This window comes from Phalacrocorax carbo, chromosome 1 (assembly GCF_963921805.1).
Source record: "Phalacrocorax carbo chromosome 1, bPhaCar2.1, whole genome shotgun sequence".
Lineage (NCBI taxonomy): Eukaryota > Metazoa > Chordata > Aves > Suliformes > Phalacrocoracidae > Phalacrocorax > Phalacrocorax carbo.
In genome coordinates this window covers 209,436,898-209,458,443 of record NC_087513.1, presented here as the reverse complement: position 1 = coordinate 209,458,443, position 21,546 = coordinate 209,436,898, and the positions used below count along the sequence as shown (strand labels likewise).

Here is a 21,546-nt window from a genome sequence, read left to right as displayed (position 1 = left end):
CAGTTGGCTAATAAGGGAGAGTAAATTCAGTCAGGTCTGAGTGGCAGAGTGGCAGTTGCTTTTTCTGCCGTTTTCAGCAAAACCAGCTCATGGCATGGTTCTGCTGGTGCTAGTAGTGATGTTAAGGAGGGGAAATTTCACAGCAGCAGGCCTTACTTAGGTCACCTTAAGTGACCATAACATCATCTTCTTGGTGACCTACACCCTGTGTTGCATAAAGGAGAACAGCCTAAGAACAGGACTGGTAGCACCTGGCCTGCCTCCTCTGTCAGGAAATAGGAAATTGCGAAGCAAAAGGTGAGTCTAAAACTGTTTTGCACAAGGTCAGATCTAGACATCTGAAGCTCAGTAAGATAGATTCCCTCCCGGTCTAAAGGATCTAATTTATTGTCCTTTAGTATGTGCTTAAAGAAATTATATCAGATAGCTTTTCAGGCGGATATGTTCAGATGAACTACTTCGGCTGTGTTTGATTTGTCCGCTTTAGGCATGTTGGGTACAACAAAGAGTCACTCGTTACAGGGAAGATGGATAGAAAATGTTCATACCACACCTATGAATCTTCACTTCCACTGACCTCTCCTGCAGCTGTTCTATGACCAGATCTTTTCCTGCTGAACTGCAGGAGAGAAACAAGTCTTCCAAATGCATTGTGTTCTCAAAGTAGCGGCTTATGTTACTTGCTCAGATAATGAACAAAAACGAAGGGACCTACATGGTGATTTCCTGTGATTTGGTATGGTTTTTAACTGAAAAATATAAGGGAAGTCAGCAGTGGCTTCTCAGGCATGACTATATTAGACAACAAAAGACCTACAAGGAGAACACAGCTCCAGCCATATGCAGTTTCTTTTAGCTAGATTCCTTACGCCTATTTTGTCTTAAATACCCCTTATTCAATTTGCATAGCTCTTCCGCGGTTTGTTAAATACAAGGATCAAGGGACTATGGGTGGAGAAGAGCGTTTTTTCTTTAACGTTTTAAACTCCCGACCCAGACATTCAGAAAACTTTCAATTTTTGGTCCTAATGCTCTCACAGGTTTCTCTTCCATATGGTTCTTTTCAGTATAATTGAGTCTAAATGCCTGTAACCTGATCACATTCTCATTACAATTTTTGCTACATAAACTGACCTCACAGATGATTTATGGCCATTAGATTTTATAGTACACGATTCAAAACTTCCAAGATGTTTGGCACAGTATATAAATTGTGTAATTTATTTTGCATTAAAACTTATATACTTGGCTATAGGGAGATATAATGTTCAGACCTGGTATGACATTACTTCTTTTAATTCTGCATAATGCAGAGCTAACAATTGTACAGTCCATGTGCCCCACCATCCCAAGCCAGTCTCTTTTAAATCCTCAAGGTCAAATTCTCAGTCCGAAGTAAGAGCTACATAAAAATCAACACAGTTGAAGAAATAGCCCAGAAGTTAAAGGCTTGTAATTGAGAGAGGTCTCAAAGGGTATCTCTGTGCATTTGTATGTTCTGCATTACCCTCCAATGACCCTTATAATGGTATGGAAGATGTAAGGACACAGAAAACGGATGCTTGGTCAAATATCCTTCCAGAACCATGAAGCAGGGACAGACCAGGAAGGGTCACATCACCTCTCCCTGTTGACCACAGTGGAAGATTTTTCTTTGATTTTGTATGAAAAGTGTAGTATGGCAAGAGGTTGGATCCAAATAAGCGTGCAGATACTTCTTGCTGTACAACTAAAGTATTGTTAGTTTTTATTGTCCTTTTATGACATCATAAAAGTTCACAGTGCCCTTCAATGGGTAACGGGGAGAATGAGTGAAAACAGCACTTCATGTATTTTTAGGCATGAAAAATTTATGAAGTCTCCTGTCGATGATGCTGAAAACAGCTACGAGTTAATATGTGTTTCATTGTGCTTTTTGCAGGTGCAAACATGGCCCAAGGCATAGATGCTGTAAACACTATGGAGATAATTGCATCTCATATTGTATTAAAGTAAGTGCAGAAAAAGTTAGATTGACAAACTCTGGCAAAGATGGGGTAAAAGTCTTTAGTCAGAAAAAGCATATACTTAGGAAGTGAGAAAGGAGCCTGTTACTCATTCTTCTTCCATTGAAAATGTGACAAGCCTGAAAACAGGTTTTCTCAATTTAGGACGGGGTGGTGGTGGGGTTAAAGTTCTGGTCTTTCACATTAGCTGGAGCGAGCGAATAACATAAAACGTGTGGGAAAATATGGACTAGCAAGCAAGGAACTATGTGATGCACTTCACGGCTGACCCCACTTGTGACTCCTCCCTAAATAAAGCACCTGGAATGTGCTGCTTCGGCAGGCGGTGCAGCCCTGGTGCACGTGCAGCTGCGCGGGTCTGGCACGCTGCTGCCAGGCGCTGGGCTCGCGCCTCCGTTCGTTTATTTTAAGGGCTCAGGGTAATGAGAGATTGGTCACAGTTGCTGCACCCAGGAAGAGCTGTATATGTCCGGTGGCATAATTCATCCTCCATTATTAATGTGATCAGCGCATTTTTTTTCAGAGGAGTACTGCGTAGAGATTTGTGTTGGCTGGCATTGGGTTGGCACAGGTGGTACCACCTGCTGTGCCTGTTTTAGGAGCTGGTAAGCTTCCAGAAGATCTCAATCACTTAATAATTCACCTGTTTTTATTTATGGAGCAGCAAAAACAGATTTGAGCAGCTTCAGATGCTTTTGATATATATTACTTTCAAAATTAATTTTTTTATATAGTTAATGTTATCTCAGAAGATAACATAATTCTGATGCTTAAATTTAGCATCAGAAGAGATCTAGCACAATATTTATTCATGTATGTTTATTAACATGGTAATTTTGTGTCGTATTAACACTCTTTTTACACTGCAGTATATTAGTGTACCACTGTGTAACAGGGATATAAGTTGTGCTGGAGTTGATAGGATTTGAGATGGTGCTTAAGTGTTCTGCTAAACTACGATGAGAATATGCAGCAGAGCGTTCACAAATAGCTCGGGATAGTTGTGTCGCCTTTCTGTTGTAGGTACAATGTATATTTAACAGAACCCAGATTAAAATTACAATTTTGCAACCTCTCACCTCTATCTCAGTGCAATTAATGTTTCATTCATGGGCCCTTTTCTTCAAGGCATAACATCTTTGGGGACACAGACTGTCCATTTGCTTTGTGCTTCTTCAGTGCCTTGCACAGCAAGTTTGCCGTTCAGTGCCTCCTGGCCCACCTTGTCTCCCATGCCCTGAGCGCTCACGTGTGGTCAGCATCCTCCGGGGAGCAAGCATTCCCTGTGCCTTCATTTGCAGAGTACTCTGTGTTTTCCCCATAGATATCAATGCCTGACCTTCAGAATCAATGTCCAATACTGCAGTGAACGTTTTAATCAAAACAAAGATTAAAATGAATCAAAAGTGATTTTATGGATTGACACACTGCATTTCCAGATCTCTGCTGATGGTAGTATCTCCTGGTGTGAATCTGTTTTCATGGGTGCCTTGCTGTAACTTCAGTCTCCTGCACTTTTGCATAAAGTGCTGTCTTTCATTACTTAGGCATATTTTACAGTACTTAGCTGCTAACTACTGTTAGCCCAGACTTGCTTCCTAAGCTTATTTATTAACCTCACAGAACATCCTTATGCGTTCTGAGCTGCATGCTCAGCAGTCAAGTCTGTAAGTACCCTCATAACACTGTATTATTTTACAAGCACAGTTAGGCTTTCTGTTACAGTACTCGGAACTGATGCCTCTTCTCAGTGGAAAACTGTCATAATCTGCTGGAAGAATCATTGTGTGTGTGACTTCATGAGTAAAGAGAGAGGTGATATGACCGTTATGGAATATAATGATCTTGAAATGCCTTTAAAATAGAAGAGTGACCAAGAAACAGGATTTAGTCTTGGTCAGTCACTCTAGTGGAATGACCCAAATCTGATTCCAGGTTGTGAGTTCCTCAGATTACAGTGGACCATCCCCACACTACTCTTTCTGTACCTTTTTGGGTGAGTAGGAAGATGCGTTAATGATGAAAAGAACAGGAAAACCAAAAAGGGGATATTCAGGAGTCTCTGTCCTCTTTAGTTGTTTATTCAGCATCATTTTGTTCACATTTCATATACTCTCGAAAGGGGATGAGGGGAGAAGAAAACCCAACTGATAATGGTGCTGAACTAAGTCTTGACCTGACTAAAAATAATAATTAAAAAAAGATACAATTTTATAAGGTCGTTCTCTCTTTAGAGAAACCCATTATGCATTTGAACTATACTTCATTCTTGTACCAGTCTTGCATAGTACAAATTATTCCTGACTACAATAATATAATCAGGAAAGTAGCACTGAAGTGGCAGCCAGCTCTTTGAATTTCAATGCCTTTTCTGTGACTTTTTTTTTAATTAAAACATGAGTGAAAAAACTTATTTTGATGTATTTGCATTTTTAAGGTCAAAAATTCTTAAAGCATTTTCAGTTCTCTCTATGGCTGCTCCTGGAGTCGATCAGTAATAACTGTCAGCTGACGTGCTTTGAGCATGTTTTTGTAATTCCACATCTGTAAAGGAGCTTTCAAATCTCATAATGATCTGATGAGCTGCTTATTGCCAAAATTTCCCCTCCATGCTATATTTTCCGTTACCCTTGAACAGCTCATTATCATATCTGTGCTTTAATTGTGATTGCATGCTCTTTTTCTCCTGCTTCACATTTAAATGCACAGTAAAATGACACAATCCACGAGAGCTTTTATGTAACATTTAGTAATGACATACCACCTGATCTCATAGACTCCCCTTCAAACTTTCAATACTTAAAATGCTTGGGTTTTGTAAATGTCTGAAAAGACCTACCAGAAGCAGTCAAACAATATTTCTCCTCTTTTGTTATTCCAGTTGGTTACAGTGAGGAGACATCAGCCAGCAGTATTAGTCCAGTTGTCCATTTCTTCTGCTGGTGCTGTGGATGACACCAGATGACCCTCACAACTTACCTAATGACTAGGGTGACCAAAAAGAATATGAGATCATTATCTGATGATTGTAATCTCTGCATTCTGTGTCTTGAAGGAACATGGACAACCCAGAACAAATTTTAAATATCTTAAATAATTTATTTTAAATAATTTTTTTAACTAATTCCTAATATGTTGCAACAGGTTGACCGAGTTTTGGCGTGTTACTGAGCTCTGTTTACGTGAGCACGTCCTTTTCTGAATTTGAGTTACAGCCAATATCTTGACTGTATTATTAACTTTTCAAGAAATCTGGTTCTCAAAACAGGGGAAAAAAAAAAGGTTTATTCAAAGAATTTTGCAGGTATGTAGTTTCACTGTGCTGCTAATTCTGGCTGATGTGAGTCCCAACTCAAAATCTCTGTGGAGAAATGGCTCTTAGCAGAGTTTTCTTCACTCACTTATGCTTATTATAGTGTCCTGTTTTCTACCTCCATTAGGTAGAAACTCTGCTTTTTTCTACCTCCATTATCATTTGAGGTCTTTTCATGCAAAAGTTACATCATTGTGCATTGATGATGGGATATAATACTTTCTGTGACTCTGAAAAATACCTATAAGTGTGATATGGATTCATGTGGTTGATTTAATGAGCTAAATACAAAGATTTTGTGCACTATTTATTGCTGTTTGGTGCACAAACTAAGCCTCGGTCCTTCAGTTCAGCACTTCTAAGTAGGCTACTTGTAAAAGTAAAATCACGGATATATTTGACTGTTTCCAGTTGGAACGTGCTTCCTAATGCAGTGTTCCTCACCCCATCAGAGTAACCTTTCCTGCAGCTCGGTGAAAATGTCAAACACACCCTACAGTTGTTTGTTCTTTTGTTCTGGGCTTTGTTCGTAACTGCTGGTTACTGTTGGTAACTGTTGGTAACTGCTGGACATTCTTTTTATGTAATGGTATCTGGTCATCTAATTTCTTTGGAAGACAAGGGCTACATACTTCATGCTAGGGTACCGCTTCATTTTAGGGGTGAATATACGTTCATCTTAATTTTGACACTTTAACCACACAAACTTCACAGTGCATTTACATCTCTGCCTACCTCGCAGACCTTTCAGTAGGCGTTTTCATTACACGATCAGAAAACACTGGCTTGTTAAGCTGTTCAGTACGTACAATTTATGTACCTTTAAGAGTAGCAGACAAAGAAGTGGAAAATTTTCATTTGTAGCTACTGGATCATTGGATGACACAAAATATTTTCTTCCACTTGATTCTCGTAAACCATGTCCTGAGTAGCAGGGAGAGTAATTGCTTCAGGAAGAGTTTATTACTGGATGTTTAACCACAATAAAATTTTATGAGCTTTATGATGCATTATAAAGTTCTGTAGGAGACAAAAATGTTTTGAGTTCCTGAGTTTGAAAGGCTGCTCACTCAAACCCTCTGCCAGTTGTCCCTGTAAGTGGAATTGTCTCAGTGTCCCTGAGTACCTTCTGAAAAATGAACTACAGAAATCATGAGTGTTGGGTGCCTGCCTTATTTTCCAATGGTGAGCACACAGATAGTTTTCAGATAAGGCATCTTCCAATCAAAAAATGGATAGATTTTATTCAGAATGATTAGAGAAGTTCAGCCATAGGGTAAGAATAATGATAGGAAGCTGTGGAGGAAGTTATAAGAAACTAGGGAGAAGAATTTGGAAAGAAAAAGCCAGTGTGGTTTTGTGATGGTATGAAAAAGCAGATCTGTATCCAAGGTGGAGTAGTAAGAAAATAGCATTGGAACCCATGTTGTCCTTTCTCAGTAGCTCCACCCATCATCTCCCTAACAATTTTGCCCTTTCTCTTGCTGCAGAGCCTCCTGTTTGGTTGAGAAAGTACGTGAGGACGTGGCAAGCCATCAGGGCCAATTTCCTACTCTCACAATTTCTGAAATTTGTTTTTTGTGGACTTTTTCCTCCTTTACTGCTTTGTCCAGACGTTTGAGTGTAGAAGCGCTCTTTTATTCCGCCACATTACGTTCCTCTATATACCCATTTGTGGTTAAAAGCTGGTCAGTAACCTGGAAATGAAGTCGTCAGGATTATTTCAAAGGACAGAATTTTGGAGCAGAAGAGAAGTAGAATTTGTCCCTTGAGTCCATTCAGATGCTCATAGAAATTAAAGGAGAATCAATTGTCTATGATTTTATTGCATTTCCTATTTTACAAGGGAATCGGGGAAAAAAAAAAAACTGGTCTTGAGTTTGAAGATGGGATGCATTTTACATAGTATCAGCAGAGTGGGTTTTAAACTGTTTGTTGTCAAAAATAAGTACTTCTGTAGATGTTTTTGCTTTTCTTTTATTCTGAATTTGTGGTTTCTTACTACAAAATCTTTCTTTCTTTTCTCTAGGGCTTCATTAGGATGTTTAGCATCGGTTACCTGATCCAGTGTTGCCTTCGGATTCCATCCACCTTCCGGCATCTGTTTACAGAGCCTTCCCGGCTACTTTCCCTCTTCTACAACAAGGAGAACTTCCAGCTTGGAGCTTTTCTGGGATCTTTCGTCAGTATATACAAAGTAAGCTTATAACATACAGAAATGATGAATGCCATGTTTTTTATTTCACTTTTCAGAATATCACGAAGAGATTAAAGGTTTAGCCACCTAATACTACTGACACTGTTTTGTACAGCATGTCACCAACAAATTCTATAGTATTGCAGTAATGAAACCAAATAGAAAACTAGTCTTCCATTCTGTGTGTTTTTTCTAGCATTTCTGAATAAACCAGATGGATTTTGCAGCGTGGTATCAACATCAGCAGATAGAGAGTATTTCAGAGAAAGCAAATTCAGATTTCAAGGGGACTTGCTGCTGCACAAAAACATTTTAGTACAGACACAAGTAGTGACTTCAGTAGCAGTGATGTTCCCAGAGAGAGGCCATTTGCAAATTTTTTGGGGTCAAATATCTGGAATTTTTCCCTGACGCTAAATAGCAGGAGATGGTAGAACATACACACGTGCAGCTGAGGAGACATTGCGCTTACCACTTGGAAATCTACCTTTCTACACCATTATAAGATGACAGATTGTGAACTGATATACGTGTTGATACAGCATTGTTGGAATTAATTGAATTATGTTTATTTATGTCAAAAGAGAATATGACAAAGCACACACCATAAGGAAGAATATATTGCACAGTGCAGTGCTGAAGTGGCTTTAGCACTCTAATATTCTTAATTACATATATCATTTTTCAACTGGTACTTTACTTGATCTGCAAAGTTAAGATAATTCTGTATTATTCAGGATGAGTATTACTTACTGAAAAATAACAAAAAAAGTGTTATTTGTAAGCAAAACAGCATTTCACTTGAGTCGCAGTCAGAGTTTAAGGTTACAGAGTTTAAAATTTTTTATGGCAAAGTGCACATGGGCTGTTCAGAGTTCATTTGAAAATTAAATTTTTGCTCAAACTTTAAGTAAAGAGCCTTTAGAGGAAAAAGTATTTAAAAGCTGAAATGATTTTGAAGTCTTTTAAAAGCTCCAATTGCGAAGTGTAATTTAGTTCCATAGATACTCATTGTACAAGGGTGACATTCTCTGACCTTTATTTATAAAGTATGTACTCAGCACTGGTGAGGCCGCACCTCAAGTGCTGTGTTCAGTTTTGGGCCCCTCACTACAAGAAGGACATTGAGGTGCTGGAGCGTACCTAAAAAAGGGCAACAAAGTTGGTGAAGGGTCTAGAGAACAAGTTTTATGAGGAGTGGTTGAGGGAGCTGGGGGTGTTTAGCCTGGAGAAGAGGAGGCTGAGGGGAGACCTTATCGCTCTTTAGAACTACCTGAAGGGAGGCAGTAGTGAGATGGGTGTTAGTCTCTTCTCCCAAGCAGCAGTGATAGGACAAGAGGAAATGGCCTCAAGTTACACGAGGGGAGGTTTAGATTGGATATTAGGAAAAATTTCTTCACTGAATGGGTTGTTAAGCATTGGAAGAGGCTGCCCAGAGAGGTGGTGGAGTCACCATCCCTGGAGGTGTTCAAAGGACGTGTAGATGTGGTGCTTAAGGCCATGGTTTGGTGGTGGACTTGGCAGTGCTAGGTTAATGGTTGGAACCGATGATCTCAAGGGCCTTTTCCAACCTAAATGGTTCTATGATTCTATGGTTCTACTTTCTGTTATTGTTTGTGTTCCATAACTTACACAAATTTGGGTTGCATTATATTTTCCTTCCAGTTTGAAATAAGCCTGTAAGACAGCAGAAATTCTAGCCTCTCCAAAAGATTGGACCACATGCAAAAAGAACAAACTGCCTGATGCATTTTGCAGCCAAAGGAATTGCATTACTGACTGCTTTTAAAAAAAGCCCATCTTGTCCCTAAAAGCAGTCCAAAATGCCATTGTAGGATTGTAATAGCTGTACTATTAATATTTGTATTCCCCTTACTGTTAATAATGTCAGCAAACATGGTTTAGCAGTAAATACATTGGCCATGGTAGCCTTGTTTCCTTTTTTAAATTAGTTTACAACTCTGAGTAGAAAGTTGACTGTCATAATTGAAATGTCTCGGTGGCTTTGCAAAGGATTTATTTATTAGAAATTTGTGCTGTAAAATAGCTAGTGAGATTACATCTGTGGTCCTGTGTCCATTTTTGGACACAGATACTATTTGATTTCTTCTTTTTATGTCTTTTTGAAGACTGAGTTCACCTGGAGGCCACCAAGACGATTTGAGGACCAGGTCATACAATGTGTGAGGAGAAGCTGGGAAAACTGGGTTTTAAGATAGAGAAAAAAGGCTCGGGAGATTTTATTGCTACCTACACCTCTTGGAGGTGTGCAGTGATAGGATGAAAGGCAGTGGGTACAAGCTGAAATAGAGGAGATTCCAAAGAAATATAAGGAAATATGTTTTCCTGTGAGGGTGGCCAAATATTGGAACAGGTTGCCTAGTGAGGCTGTGTAGTTCCCATCCTTGCTGATGCTCAGAAAGCAACTGGACAAGTTTCTGACCTACGTGCTCTAATTAGACCTGCTTCAGGCTGGACCAGATGGTCTCCAGAGGTCCTTTCCAACATAAATCATTCTTTGATTCCATGAAAAGCACACAATAGATGGATTAAGAGGCTGACACACATATTGAAAAGTAGCCATCAGTGGGCTGTCATACTGAATTATATAGTGTTCTCTCGGTGCCATCAGCACTGGATTGGGCCTTCCGAACTGGATTGGGCAGATCTTGAACCATTTAGAAGCAAACAGATATTTACCAGGGGTAAAATTTGGAGGTAAAGTATGGATTTCCAAAACAGTTGGAAAAACAGTGTGGAGGATGTGGCAGATTTGGAACAATAATAACCAATCTAAACCTCCTCAGGTGCAACTTGAGGCCATTTCCTTTCGTCTTATCACTTGCTACTTGGGAGAAGAGACCAACACCCACCTCCCTACAACCTCCTTTCAGGTAGTTGTAGAGAGCCACTGGGGGTGGCATACCTGTGTTGGAGAAGAGATCCATAGATCAACTGAAGTGCATTTATACCAATGCACAAGGCATGGGCAATAAACAGGAGGAGCTGGAAGCCATGGCGCACCAGGGAAACTAGGATGTGGTCGCAATCAAGGAAAAATGATGAGATGACTCGCACAACTGGAGCGCTGCAATGGATGGCTACGAGCTCTTTAGAAGGGACAGGCAAGGAATGAGAGGTGGAGGGGTAGCCTTGTATGTTAGAGAGAGTTTTGACTGTCTAGAACTCAACGACGGTAATGATAAGGTTGAGTGCTTATGGGTAAGGGTCAGGGGGAAGGCCAATAAGGGAGACATCCTGGTGGGAGTCTGTTATAGACCACCCAACCAGGATGAGGAGACAGATGAAGTACTCTACAGGCAGCTGGCTGAAGTCTCACAATCTCTAACCCTTGTTCTCATGGGAGACTTCAACTTACCAGATATCTGCTGGAAATACAACACAGCAGAGAGAAAGCAGTCTCGGAGGTTCCTGGAGTGTGTGGGAGATAACTTCCTGACGCAGCTGGTGAGCGAGCCGACCAGGGGAGGTGCCCCGCTGGACCTGCTGTTTACGAACAGAGAAGGCCTGGTGGGTGATGTGGTGGTAGGAGGCTGTTGTGGGATCAGCGACCATGATATGACAGAGTTCTCAACTCCTGGAGAAGTAAGGAAGGGGGTCAGCAAAACCGCTACCCTGAACTTCAGAAGGGCAGACTTTGGATTGTTAAGGCGTCTGGTTAGCAGAGTCCCTTGGTAGGCAGCCCTGAAGGGCAAAGGAGGATCCGGGTAACTACAGGCCTGCCAGCGTGACCTCAGTGCCGGGAAAGGTTATGGAGCAGATCATCTTGAATGCCATTACGTGGCACATGCAGGACAACCAGGGGATTGGGCTCAGCCAGCAGGGGTTTATGAAAGGGAGGTCCTGCCTCTCTAACCTGGTCTCCTTCTATGATAAGGTGACCCGCTTAGTGGATGAGGGGAAGGCTGTGGACGTTGTCTCCTTGGACTTTAGTAAGGCCTTTGACACTGTCTCCCACAGCATTCTCCTGGAGAAGCTGGCTGCTCACGGCTTGGACAAGTGCACTCTGCGCTGGGTTAAAAACTGGCTGGACGGCCCAGCTTGGAGAGTGGTGGTGAATGGAGTCAAATCCAGTTGGCGGCCGGTCATGAGTGGTGTTCCCCAGGGCTCAGTGTTGGGGCCAGTCTTGTTTAATATCTTTATCAATGATCTGGAAGAGGATCTGGAGCCAATGGTATGAGATTCCACAAGGCCAAGTGTCAGGTCCTGCTGTTGGGTCACAACAACCCCATGCAACGCTCCAGGCTTGGGGAGGAGTGGCTGGAAAGCTGCCTGGAGGAGAAGGACCTGGGGGTGCTGGCTGACAGCTGGCTGAACACGAGCCAGCAGTGTGCCCAGGTGGGCAAGGAGGCCAACAGCATCCAGGCTTGTGTCAGCACTAGTGTGGCCAGCAGGAGCAGGGCAGGGATGGTGCCCCTGTACTTGGTACTGGTGAGGCTGCACCTCGAGTGCTGTGTTCAGTTTTGGGCCCCTCAGGACAAGAAGGACATTGAGGTGCTGGAGCGTGTCCAGAGAAGGGCAATGAAGCTGGTGAAGGGTCTAGAGAACAAGTTTTATGAGGAGTGGTTGAGGGAGCTGGGGGTTGTTTAGCCTGGAGAAGAGGAGGCTGAGGGGAGACCTTATCGCTCTCTACAACTACCTGAAAAGAGGTTGTAGCAGGGTGGAAGTCAGTCTCTTCTCTCTAGTAACAAGCGATAGGACAAGAGGAAATGGCTTCAAGCTGTGCCAGGGGAAGTTTAGGTTGGATATTAGGAAAAACTTCTTCACTGAAGGGGTTGTCAGGCATTGGAAGAGGCTGCCCAGGGAGATGGTGGAGTCTCCATCGCTGGGGGTATTTAAAAGAAGGGTAGATGTGGTGCTTGAGGATATGGTTTAGTGGTGGACTTGGCAGTGATAGGTTAGGGGTTGGACTCGATGATCTTAAGGGTCTTTTCCAACCTTAACGAATCTATGATTCTATGATTTGGTAACCTGGAGTCATCCAAATGAAATATATTTTAATGAATCCTAAGGCACAATTACTTACATCCATTCTGGCCCGAACAGCTGTGTATTGTTGTCTGCGTCAACTAACAGGTTATTATGTGTTTCACCATGTATTTAATGGTATGCAGTTCTAAATTTTTAGATAAATGTGTTTTCCTGGTTCCAGAATTTCTTTGATGTATGGAAGAATCTCAAGGTGTTTGGTGTGTAGCTGAAAACAAACTCTGTCATGGGAAAGAGTCTAGACAAGTACAGCAAATAAAGATGATGTGAATTCAAGATTAGCTTTGGAATTAGATTGATATTCAAAATAGATTGATCTGCCCTCTTATTTTGAAAGAAATGGTAGCAGTAAACAATTAAAGCACTGAAATGTTTCAGGTACTGTGGATTACGGGTACTATCACACTACCTTTACAAGCTAGTAATAGTAATACTGCTATTACTAGCTTGTAGGGGAATATCTCCAGTCTATGCATTATGAAAGAGAAATAACTAGGGCTAATCCTGCTCTCTGTTCACATACAGGGTACTAGTTGCTTCCTGCGTTGGGTACGAAACCTAGATGATGAGCTTCATGCACTTGTAGCTGGTGAGTCCATGACAAGAAATTTATATTGCCTCCACTGGGACTCTGCAAATATGTCTCTTGTCAGTCCTCCCATTCCCTTTTCAGACTTCTGTGATGAAAATGGGGCTGTGTACATAAAGATTGTGTCAAAACGACAGTGGTGTTTCACGTAGCTTCAAAAGAAAGAGTTGCAATTAAAATTGTAAGGCAAATTCAATCAAATGGTGCATGTTTTATGGTCAGCTTCAAGGACAATATATTATTGTATGCACAAATGTGAACTTGTCCTTTATTTTCCAACTGTAGAGATGTGAGGTTCAAGTACTGACTCTTCCGTACATGACAGAAGGCTCATTTGAAAGGATGGGCTCCTCTGGATCCAAAGAAGGACGCTTTTGCCATGAAATTTGTGTGGTGGTGCAGGCCCTTCCCTGCTGTTCGTGTACCTATCATGTGCTGGAACCTCAGGTGTCTGTTTTCCTTGTGGGATGAGAGAGGACATTTGATGCTGTGCTCCTGAGCACTGGACTACGGAATTATTTCAGGGTTTCAAAACTCTCCTTTTTTTAATGGCATAAACCATATTTTGATGGGCAGCACAGGAACATCACTGAACTTTGTTGTAGCAACAGAAGGCGTAATGTTACGCAGAGTCTGTTGAGCTGACACACTGCAACAACAACAATAAATCACAATCCTAACAACAGTTTTGTTTTCTAATTGTTACAGGGTGTCTAGCAGGAATTTCCATGATGTTTTATAAAAGTACTACTATCTCTATGTATCTGGCGTCCAAACTAGTAGAGGTAAGAAATTACCTTTGTAAGAGAGTTCTTCATTTCATCTATTTTTTTGAGGCAGAAAAAGAAAACGAACTTCACAGGCTTTGTCAGATAATTCCAGTATAATACAAAGTTGTGTGGTGGTGGTGTGTTTCAGTACGTGTGTGCCAAGAGGCAGTGCCGTTCTGTGGTCTCATTTCTTTCTTATTTTCTTCTCTGTGACTCATTTTAAAAGTCCTTTATCCGCTGGTCTCCATGTATATTCTCCATGAATTTTTTAATGGTAGTCCTTTGCTGTGTAGCTTTTGCAGATTTTTAAAATCTGAATGTTCCAAGAATGTCTGTTCTGCCAGAAACATAAATCAGACCTAGTCCTTAATTGCAGATTTATTGCCAAAAGCTACAGCTTAACTTCCTGCCTTTGTTCCCTAATTTTGGCATTCAACAATCTAAGATAACTCAAAATAGCTTAGGTTTTAGTCTATAGCTAGAGTTGTTTGTCAGTAGACCTCAACTGATTGGATTCCCAGCTTTGCAGCAAACTTTGTTCTAATTACCATTTATCAGGCTTGAATTATTTCTGTGAACTTAAAATTAGGAGCCCAGGAAAAAAAAAAGAGTTTGTAGCGTTTGGGGATGTTGACTATACTTTGCTAGCCAGCTTTTGTTCTCTTACTGTGACTTTTTCTATAAAATAGGGACTTAGTCATGGTTATTTCCCCAACAGCACCACTGGAATAAGTTGAGAGCATTCTCTTGTTATGCATCATCCCCGAATCACAAAGCTTTCTCCTGCAGACCTCGAGGGCCTTGTTCCCTAGTAATATTTATCTACCTCCATTTCCAGAGCAGAATTCATTTCAAAGAATGTAAAAAGAAGGAACTGGGTTGTTTGGGTTTTTTTAACAATAAAATTAAACATAAAAAGGGAAGATATACTCTGTTTATTCTTGCTCCTTGTAATCCTAGATCAAGCTCTGAAGGTAGTTCACATGTTGGTTATATAAAAGCAATCTGAGTTATCCATATTGACATTTAGAGCGCCAGTTGTAAAGAAACAATATTATCTTGTATTGCTGATGGTTTTCTCTGGACTTTGAGACATTGTGGCTGCAGTAGAGTAAGAAAAGTGCTGTGTGTTCTTTCCTTCCTTTTTTTTTTTTCTTTTTTTTTTTTTTCTTTTTTACTACTTTTATCATCTTACGCAAGCCAAGGGTAACTGACCAAAGAGGCGTGTGCTGCTTTGGAAGGTCAAGCTGTGCTCAGGAAAATAAACTTTACATGTTTTTTCAGAAAGAAAAATATGTGATTTCAAGCTGTTTAAGAACAGTGAATATTCACTTTGCTGGAATAGCTATTGCATTGTTCTTTTGCTTTTTTAAAATGAAGAATCTAGCATAGCAAACTTTCCCTTTTTTATCTTTCAGATCTACACTACCCTTTTAACACCCACGCTGTTGCTAGGTCCTGGCCTATACATTAATAGCCTCTTATTCTGTTGATCTAGGGTAACTTCTATAAGCTCTCTCAGTCAATGTCACATTTGTGAACATATACAAAAATATATGAGCATAGGTTAGTAATGTTGACATGTTACTTTAAAAAGGTAAAATAAAAAGTAAAAAGCTACTTTGTTTATTTTCTTTTGTTCAGCGTTTCTTGTTTATTTTTATAGACTATATACTTCAAAGGCATCGAAGCAGGGAAGGTTCCTTATTTTCCTCATGCAGACAGCATCATCTATGCCATTTCCACATCGATATGCTTTCAGGCAGTAAGTATGTCAACTTCTAACAGAATATGAAGTTCTTCTAGTTTAAGTCAAATGTTGAATGAAATGAGGAGTACAGCGATACAGTGGTATAGAAAGGATTGTGTGATGTAGTGATTCCAGCAAGATGCCGAGTCGGGGCTCCTGCATTCTGCTTTTGAGCGTCACAGCGGGAAGTTCATTTTTAGGACTCGGATTTCTCATATGCTGATTATGTTACACAAAGCATTGAATTCTTTGGAAAGGACCTCAAAATGTATTGCCCGAGAAGATGAACATAAATATATGGGCTTTCCTAAGCATATGGACAGACTGTTTCTCAAGGAGACAAACGGTATATTGTAATATTTTATGCTTTTTGAATCAACTAGAAGTTTTCATTTTCAGCTAACTTAAACTGAAGTTGCCTATTTGAAAGAGTCTGCAAAAATTAGTAAGAGAATCTGAAGTTTTAGGTTTGAAACAAGCTCTAGTTATCCTCTTTTGCACTTTCCAAGTCAATTACATGCCTTCACCTTCAGTCCTTTTATTGGCTGGATCAGCTAGAAAAGCTCCTTTTGGGTGGTATCTAAATTACTCTAGTATTCCACTACATCCCTCCATTTCTAGACCTTCTGCTGAAATATCCCACTGAATATTTTCTGGACCTCCATAACTATATGTATTTTTTGTATCCCTCAATAAAGAGAAGATAAAATGACCTTAAAGCAGTGTTCTGCTGTCTGGTGCTTAACAGGGCAGTTCCACTCCTCCTCACTGCTCCCATATATTTGGGAATATCTCTCATTCTAGTATCAAAGTGAACTGATAATTTAGTGCTTGGAATGTGCCTGAAGGTCTGCAGCATTGACATTTCCAGAATGCTATTGGCAAGGGCCATCATATGAGGCTAACGGAAACAAAGTTAATATGAGAAAAGAGGAAAGGGGTTTTTCATGACTTAATAACTAGTTGGAAAAGGAGCCTAAGATTGGAAATAAATTACTAGGTTGAGGAGGGAGGAAGGAGGGGGAAATCAGCAAAGGGATCTAGGGTAAAATGTTTGTTACTCAGTGTATTCATAAGTGACCTGGAAAAGTAACGGAGTAGAGAGAAGACAAGGATTTTTGTTACATAACAGTATTTATGATGTGTAACATGAAATGTAAAGATGACTGACTACAAAAAATGGTAGGTCACAAAGTGCAGAGTGAGTGGGTGATAAAATAGTGGGTAAATTTGGCATCCAGAAGTGCAAAATCATACGAGTAGGATCAGTAAGGATTATCCTTGCTTTGTCTGCAATGAGATCTAAGTTAATTGCCACCTCTTTTGAAAGATAGTCTTCTGGGAATATCAGTCTGTGCTGGTGGTGGTCATAGAGAGCATCGAATTCAGCTGTGAGTGGTTTGTCTACTGACAGCGCTGGACCTTGGCAGGTGATCACAGCTGCTTTCGGTCCCTGAATCATGAGATGATTTTTAAAAAATAAAATTAAAAAGTATATCTATTTCCATAGCTATCCTTTCACTGGTTTGGGCAATGTAATGTAGCAGAGGAAGCTTTTGCCTGATGCTGTCAGCTGGCTTTGACGGAATACTCTCCTTGCAGGCTGTCATGGAAGTTCAGAACCTGAGACCTTCATACTGGAAATTTCTTTTACGACTAACAAAGGGCAGGTATGTAACTGGGAGTATGTTATGGCTTGTTTAAACACACCATTGATCACAGTCAACTTTCTGTGCCATTTGCTGTCAACAGCAGAGCCGTAGGAGTACGTATGGGTGAATTTCCTGAGTATTTACTTTGCTTTTCAAATGGTTTCCAGTCCACTTGCAGTTCTTCGCTGCTGGAGCGACACTGCTAGGTTTAGTCTTATGACGGGAGCAACGACTTAAATCTAGTTACAACTAGCAGATGAGCGTTTTACTTGAAGGCTTTTTTATCTTTAGTTCGCTTAGAGGGAGAAATGCTTTTGGATTTTAGTGGAATATGAAGAATCCAGTAAACAACTATACAGGTTGAAGAAATCACGTAGTGTGTACGGTAATTGACACCATGGTGTTACTACATGTTTAAAAACATTACTAGAAATGTCAGAGTATTTCCTAAGAATACTTTGAAGATACAGTAGTTTTTTGTAGGACATCTGTTTCAGTTGGGAAAATAATATCTTTTCTTGGAAAACTAATGAAAAATTTTCCCTGATTATAACCATAAATTTACACTGTAATATCTTATTTTATATTTTTTTCTCTTATTTGCTGCAGGGATCTAAAACGCTTACCTTTTAAAATAGATCTTGCTGTAGCTGTTTTATAAAAATACAATTTAGTGAATTGACACTATTATACTGAAGTACTGTGTGGCAGAAACAAGATACCGAAATCACGATGTAGATCGGTTTATGAATGGGGTTGTAAAAGGTAACGTTTGTCATGACACTGAGCTCTCCAGGCTACAAATATAGATGTGAAATCAGAGGCCAGTCCCTGGAGCACGTTGAACGTACGCTCCCCATGGCACAGTACACTCTTAGCTGGACACGAGCTGACTGAACACATTGCTAGACATAGTGGGAAGCTTTCCTTGGGATGCCTGGAGGCAGTCTGCAGGCAGCCTCTGAGGCTGTGCAAACACGATACAGGGGATGATGTCAGTGCAGATGTCCAATTTTGGCTGCCTTTTTCCCTCTTGTGCTAATCCTAAGATCGCTTTAGTTGACAGAGAGGAGGGAAAAGAAATTCTATTCTGCTCACTTCTCTGAAGTAAATCTCTGTGATAGTAATTTTGACACTCTCCACAGAGGCAGATTCTTTTGAAGTTTCACAGGTCTTTCACTCAACAGTTCTGAAGACTAAAGAGATGGAAATAGATTGCAACACCCATAAAACTGTTATTCACACTTGGGCAGGCATGGCCAAAGTTTGCGAGGCTGGGGTGAGAAAGAAGAGTAGTATGTTTTGTTTTGACATTTCTGTGAAGTCAAAAGTAGAGGGGGACTCTCTCCTCTTTTCCTTATGTTGTGTTACATAAAGTATATCTACCTAAAGCTCTAGAAATCAGATCTGTCTTTTTTTTTTTTTTAATCTTTATTGCCCAAGATGAAAAACTTGTAGTCTTTAAACTGTGCAGGCTGAAGCCTGTATTTCAAAGATTTTGATAGCCTTTCGTGAAGTGAAATAATTTTAGAAATAAATCAATAATTTAAAAAGAAAATAATTTTTTTTTCAGCAGTAAATGAATAATCTGCTCACTCTCTCACGTCTCTTCTTTTTCAGGTTTGCTCTCATGAACAGAAAAGTTTTAGATGTATTTGGTACTGAAGCATCGAAGAACTTCAAGGGTTTCACGCCTAAGCTTGACCCAAGATACACGGTTGTACCACCAGAGCTACCATTGGAGCTGTCTTGAAAACGACAGTATATCTTGTCATTGAATGTGATCAGCATTTTGTCCAGAAAAGTTAATTAACTTAACAGTCGTATATATGGAGGAGGGCTCGGGCTCCACTTCAGTATTATTTCAGTGAGAAATGCTTTTTACCGATCAAAAATACTGAAACTTTGCAGGAAGGTGTGGCTTAGTGATTAAGCCCCTTCCGTACACGGAAAATATTTCTGGATTGCTGTAGTTGGTTGACAGTATGGTAGATTCTGAAGGAATTAAACAAATGAGTAATATATTTAGAGAAAAGAAGTAAGACATAAACATGCATAATAATTTCAAAAATTCTGTAGTTTGTACCAGTAGAATATGTCTTGGTAAAACTAAAAGTAATTCTTAATTTACAAAGGAAGACAAAAGGCATAGTTTAGGTCCAAAATTTTACCTGATCTTAAAACTATTGCAGTCGGGTGAAAATGCCTCCTTGGCTTTCTAAATTGCGTCACTGTTTTATCTCAAAAGAGCCACCGCCCACTCGTTATTTAAAATTAGCGTTTTTATATAGCTATGGTTGCAAAATAAGGCATTCCTTAGGGAAAGAGAATGCATATTAATTCAGAAATCACATTCCAGGGCTACAAATCCCGCTGACAATACGGATAACAGGCAAGGAAAATGAGAAGGCGGTGCGGGTGCCTGCTGCGCCCTGCGGAGCAGCGGGGTGTGGTGGTCACTATCTGCCAAGTGGAAAATGACAAAACCGGCAGAGGAAGGAATGAGACGTTCCAGCCTCTGCGATGGTGCTGGAAACAGCAGACAGTTACAAAAATAAAAAAGCCAAGAACAAAACAAAACAAAAATCCCCCAAAATACACTGAAATTAAATGTTTATTTTTAAAGGGCTTGACATTGTCGCTGTAGACGGCATCGGGTTGTTTGTCAAGCTGCAGCACCAGCCGGCGTTTCAAGCATTTCTTTCAAAGAGCACTGACCCCTGAGGTTAGACTGTTACAAGAGAACAGTTTTGATGATCATATTAATAGCGTTTTTCCCTTGTACTCAGTAAAGAGTGGTTTTCCATCGGTCCATCAGCCAGCCACGACTGGGACAGTTACATTAAATTTAATATGGTACTCGATGCAAATAACTACCTATGCAAATTCCATCTCATTTTTACCCTGCGTGTTTCTGAAGATAATAGTTTGTGTTCTAAAGGAAGACCTTGACGTGCTAATAGGGTTTTTTTTTGCTTTTGGGGGCTTTTTTTAAATTAGAATCCATTCAGGTGCTGCTGAATGGCATTCATTACCCTAGACCTTAATGAAAAGATGAACTATATTCACATTCAACTGAAAAGAGGTGAGGTAAGCCAGGGAATTGAAATTGCAGTAGGTTGCATGTGTTTTAAATAGAAAAAAGAAATCAGTGTTTTATTGGAAGTCTTTGTCAGATGAGATGAATTGGATTAATTAATAGAATCTTTGTCCTATAACACTCTAATCCTACCCCACCCTTAAGCATATTTTAATTCCCATTAGTTTAATTTCTCATTACTGAAGATACAGTAATTTTTGTCAGATTTACAGAAATGTCGTGAAAATTGTACCAGTGTGTGCACAACATCTGCTTCTTCATCAGCTACTGTAACGGCGATGCTTTGTCACTGTTACTAAAGGTGCTTCATCCTTTAAAACAGCGATTCTCCAAGTTAGTGTGAATAAAGCTCTGCAAGCTAGTTTGTATGCAATATTTTATTGCTTGAAATATTATATTAAAATTCCTCAAAAGGAAATAAAAGTGAATTCAACAAGAACTTTGAAAGGATCGTAATAGGTTTGTAGTGTTTTTCCACTGGAATATGGTCTAAAGTATTTGACCTTGTAAAGTCTGAGAAGTTATATATTTTAGGTAATACGTTAGAACTCACGTGCTATATAATGAATACTTTCTAGTGTAACTATATACCATTCTCAAACGTCAAGATATTTTATAGATGGATTAATTTTCTTCACTGGAATGACAATTGTGATTGTTTCTCTGTTTGAGTTAAAATCCAAGGTACTACATCTCAGCAGCTAAACAATGGTTTTGTCTTACGTTTTCTTGTTTCCAGAATTCCCAGTCCTTGTTACAAGTTACTTTCATGTAATATAAAAAGAAATTAAAAAATTTTAAATTATTTTTATTCAAATCAGTATATGTAAGAGAAAAAAAAAAGTCCTAATGTTTTTCCCAATAATAAACAGTTGCTGCTTGAAAAAGTGACTTTTTGTCTGTGTTGTTGTTAATAAGCCATCTGGAGTCATCAGTGAGGTAGTACTCAGTCGTGAAGGAACACCAGGAGCACAACTGAGCATTTAAATTGTACGTATTTGTTACAAAATAAAGTCCTAAAGCAGCGTAAGTGAAGAGGTAATGCCAAAACAGTTCAGCTGACAGCTTCGGCTCCATGCTTCCACAGGTAACTATGCAATGTGAGTTGATGTTATTTAATGTTTCTTTTCAACCAGAGAAAGCCACGTAGCCGGTTAGG

At 39.9% G+C, this 21,546-nt stretch overlaps 1 protein-coding gene across 2 annotated transcripts in view; it reads left to right on the top strand.

Moving 5' to 3' along the window:
* The window catches only part of TMEM135 (transmembrane protein 135), a 188,239-nt gene extending 166,961 nt beyond the window's left edge, over window positions 1–21,278 (top strand). For both annotated transcript variants that reach the window (XM_064441402.1, XM_064441400.1), the window contains 7 exons: window positions 1,922–1,991; window positions 7,349–7,516; window positions 13,052–13,115; window positions 13,824–13,900; window positions 15,552–15,650; window positions 17,238–17,305; window positions 18,908–21,278. In XM_064441402.1, coding sequence (XP_064297472.1) covers window positions 1,922–1,991; window positions 7,349–7,516; window positions 13,052–13,115; window positions 13,824–13,900; window positions 15,552–15,650; window positions 17,238–17,305; window positions 18,908–19,040 — 679 coding nt within the window. In that variant the 3' untranslated portion in view covers window positions 19,041–21,278. The remainder of the gene's footprint in view (window positions 1–1,921; window positions 1,992–7,348; window positions 7,517–13,051; window positions 13,116–13,823; window positions 13,901–15,551; window positions 15,651–17,237; window positions 17,306–18,907) is intronic.
* The last annotated feature ends 268 nt before the right edge of the window (window positions 21,279–21,546 follow it).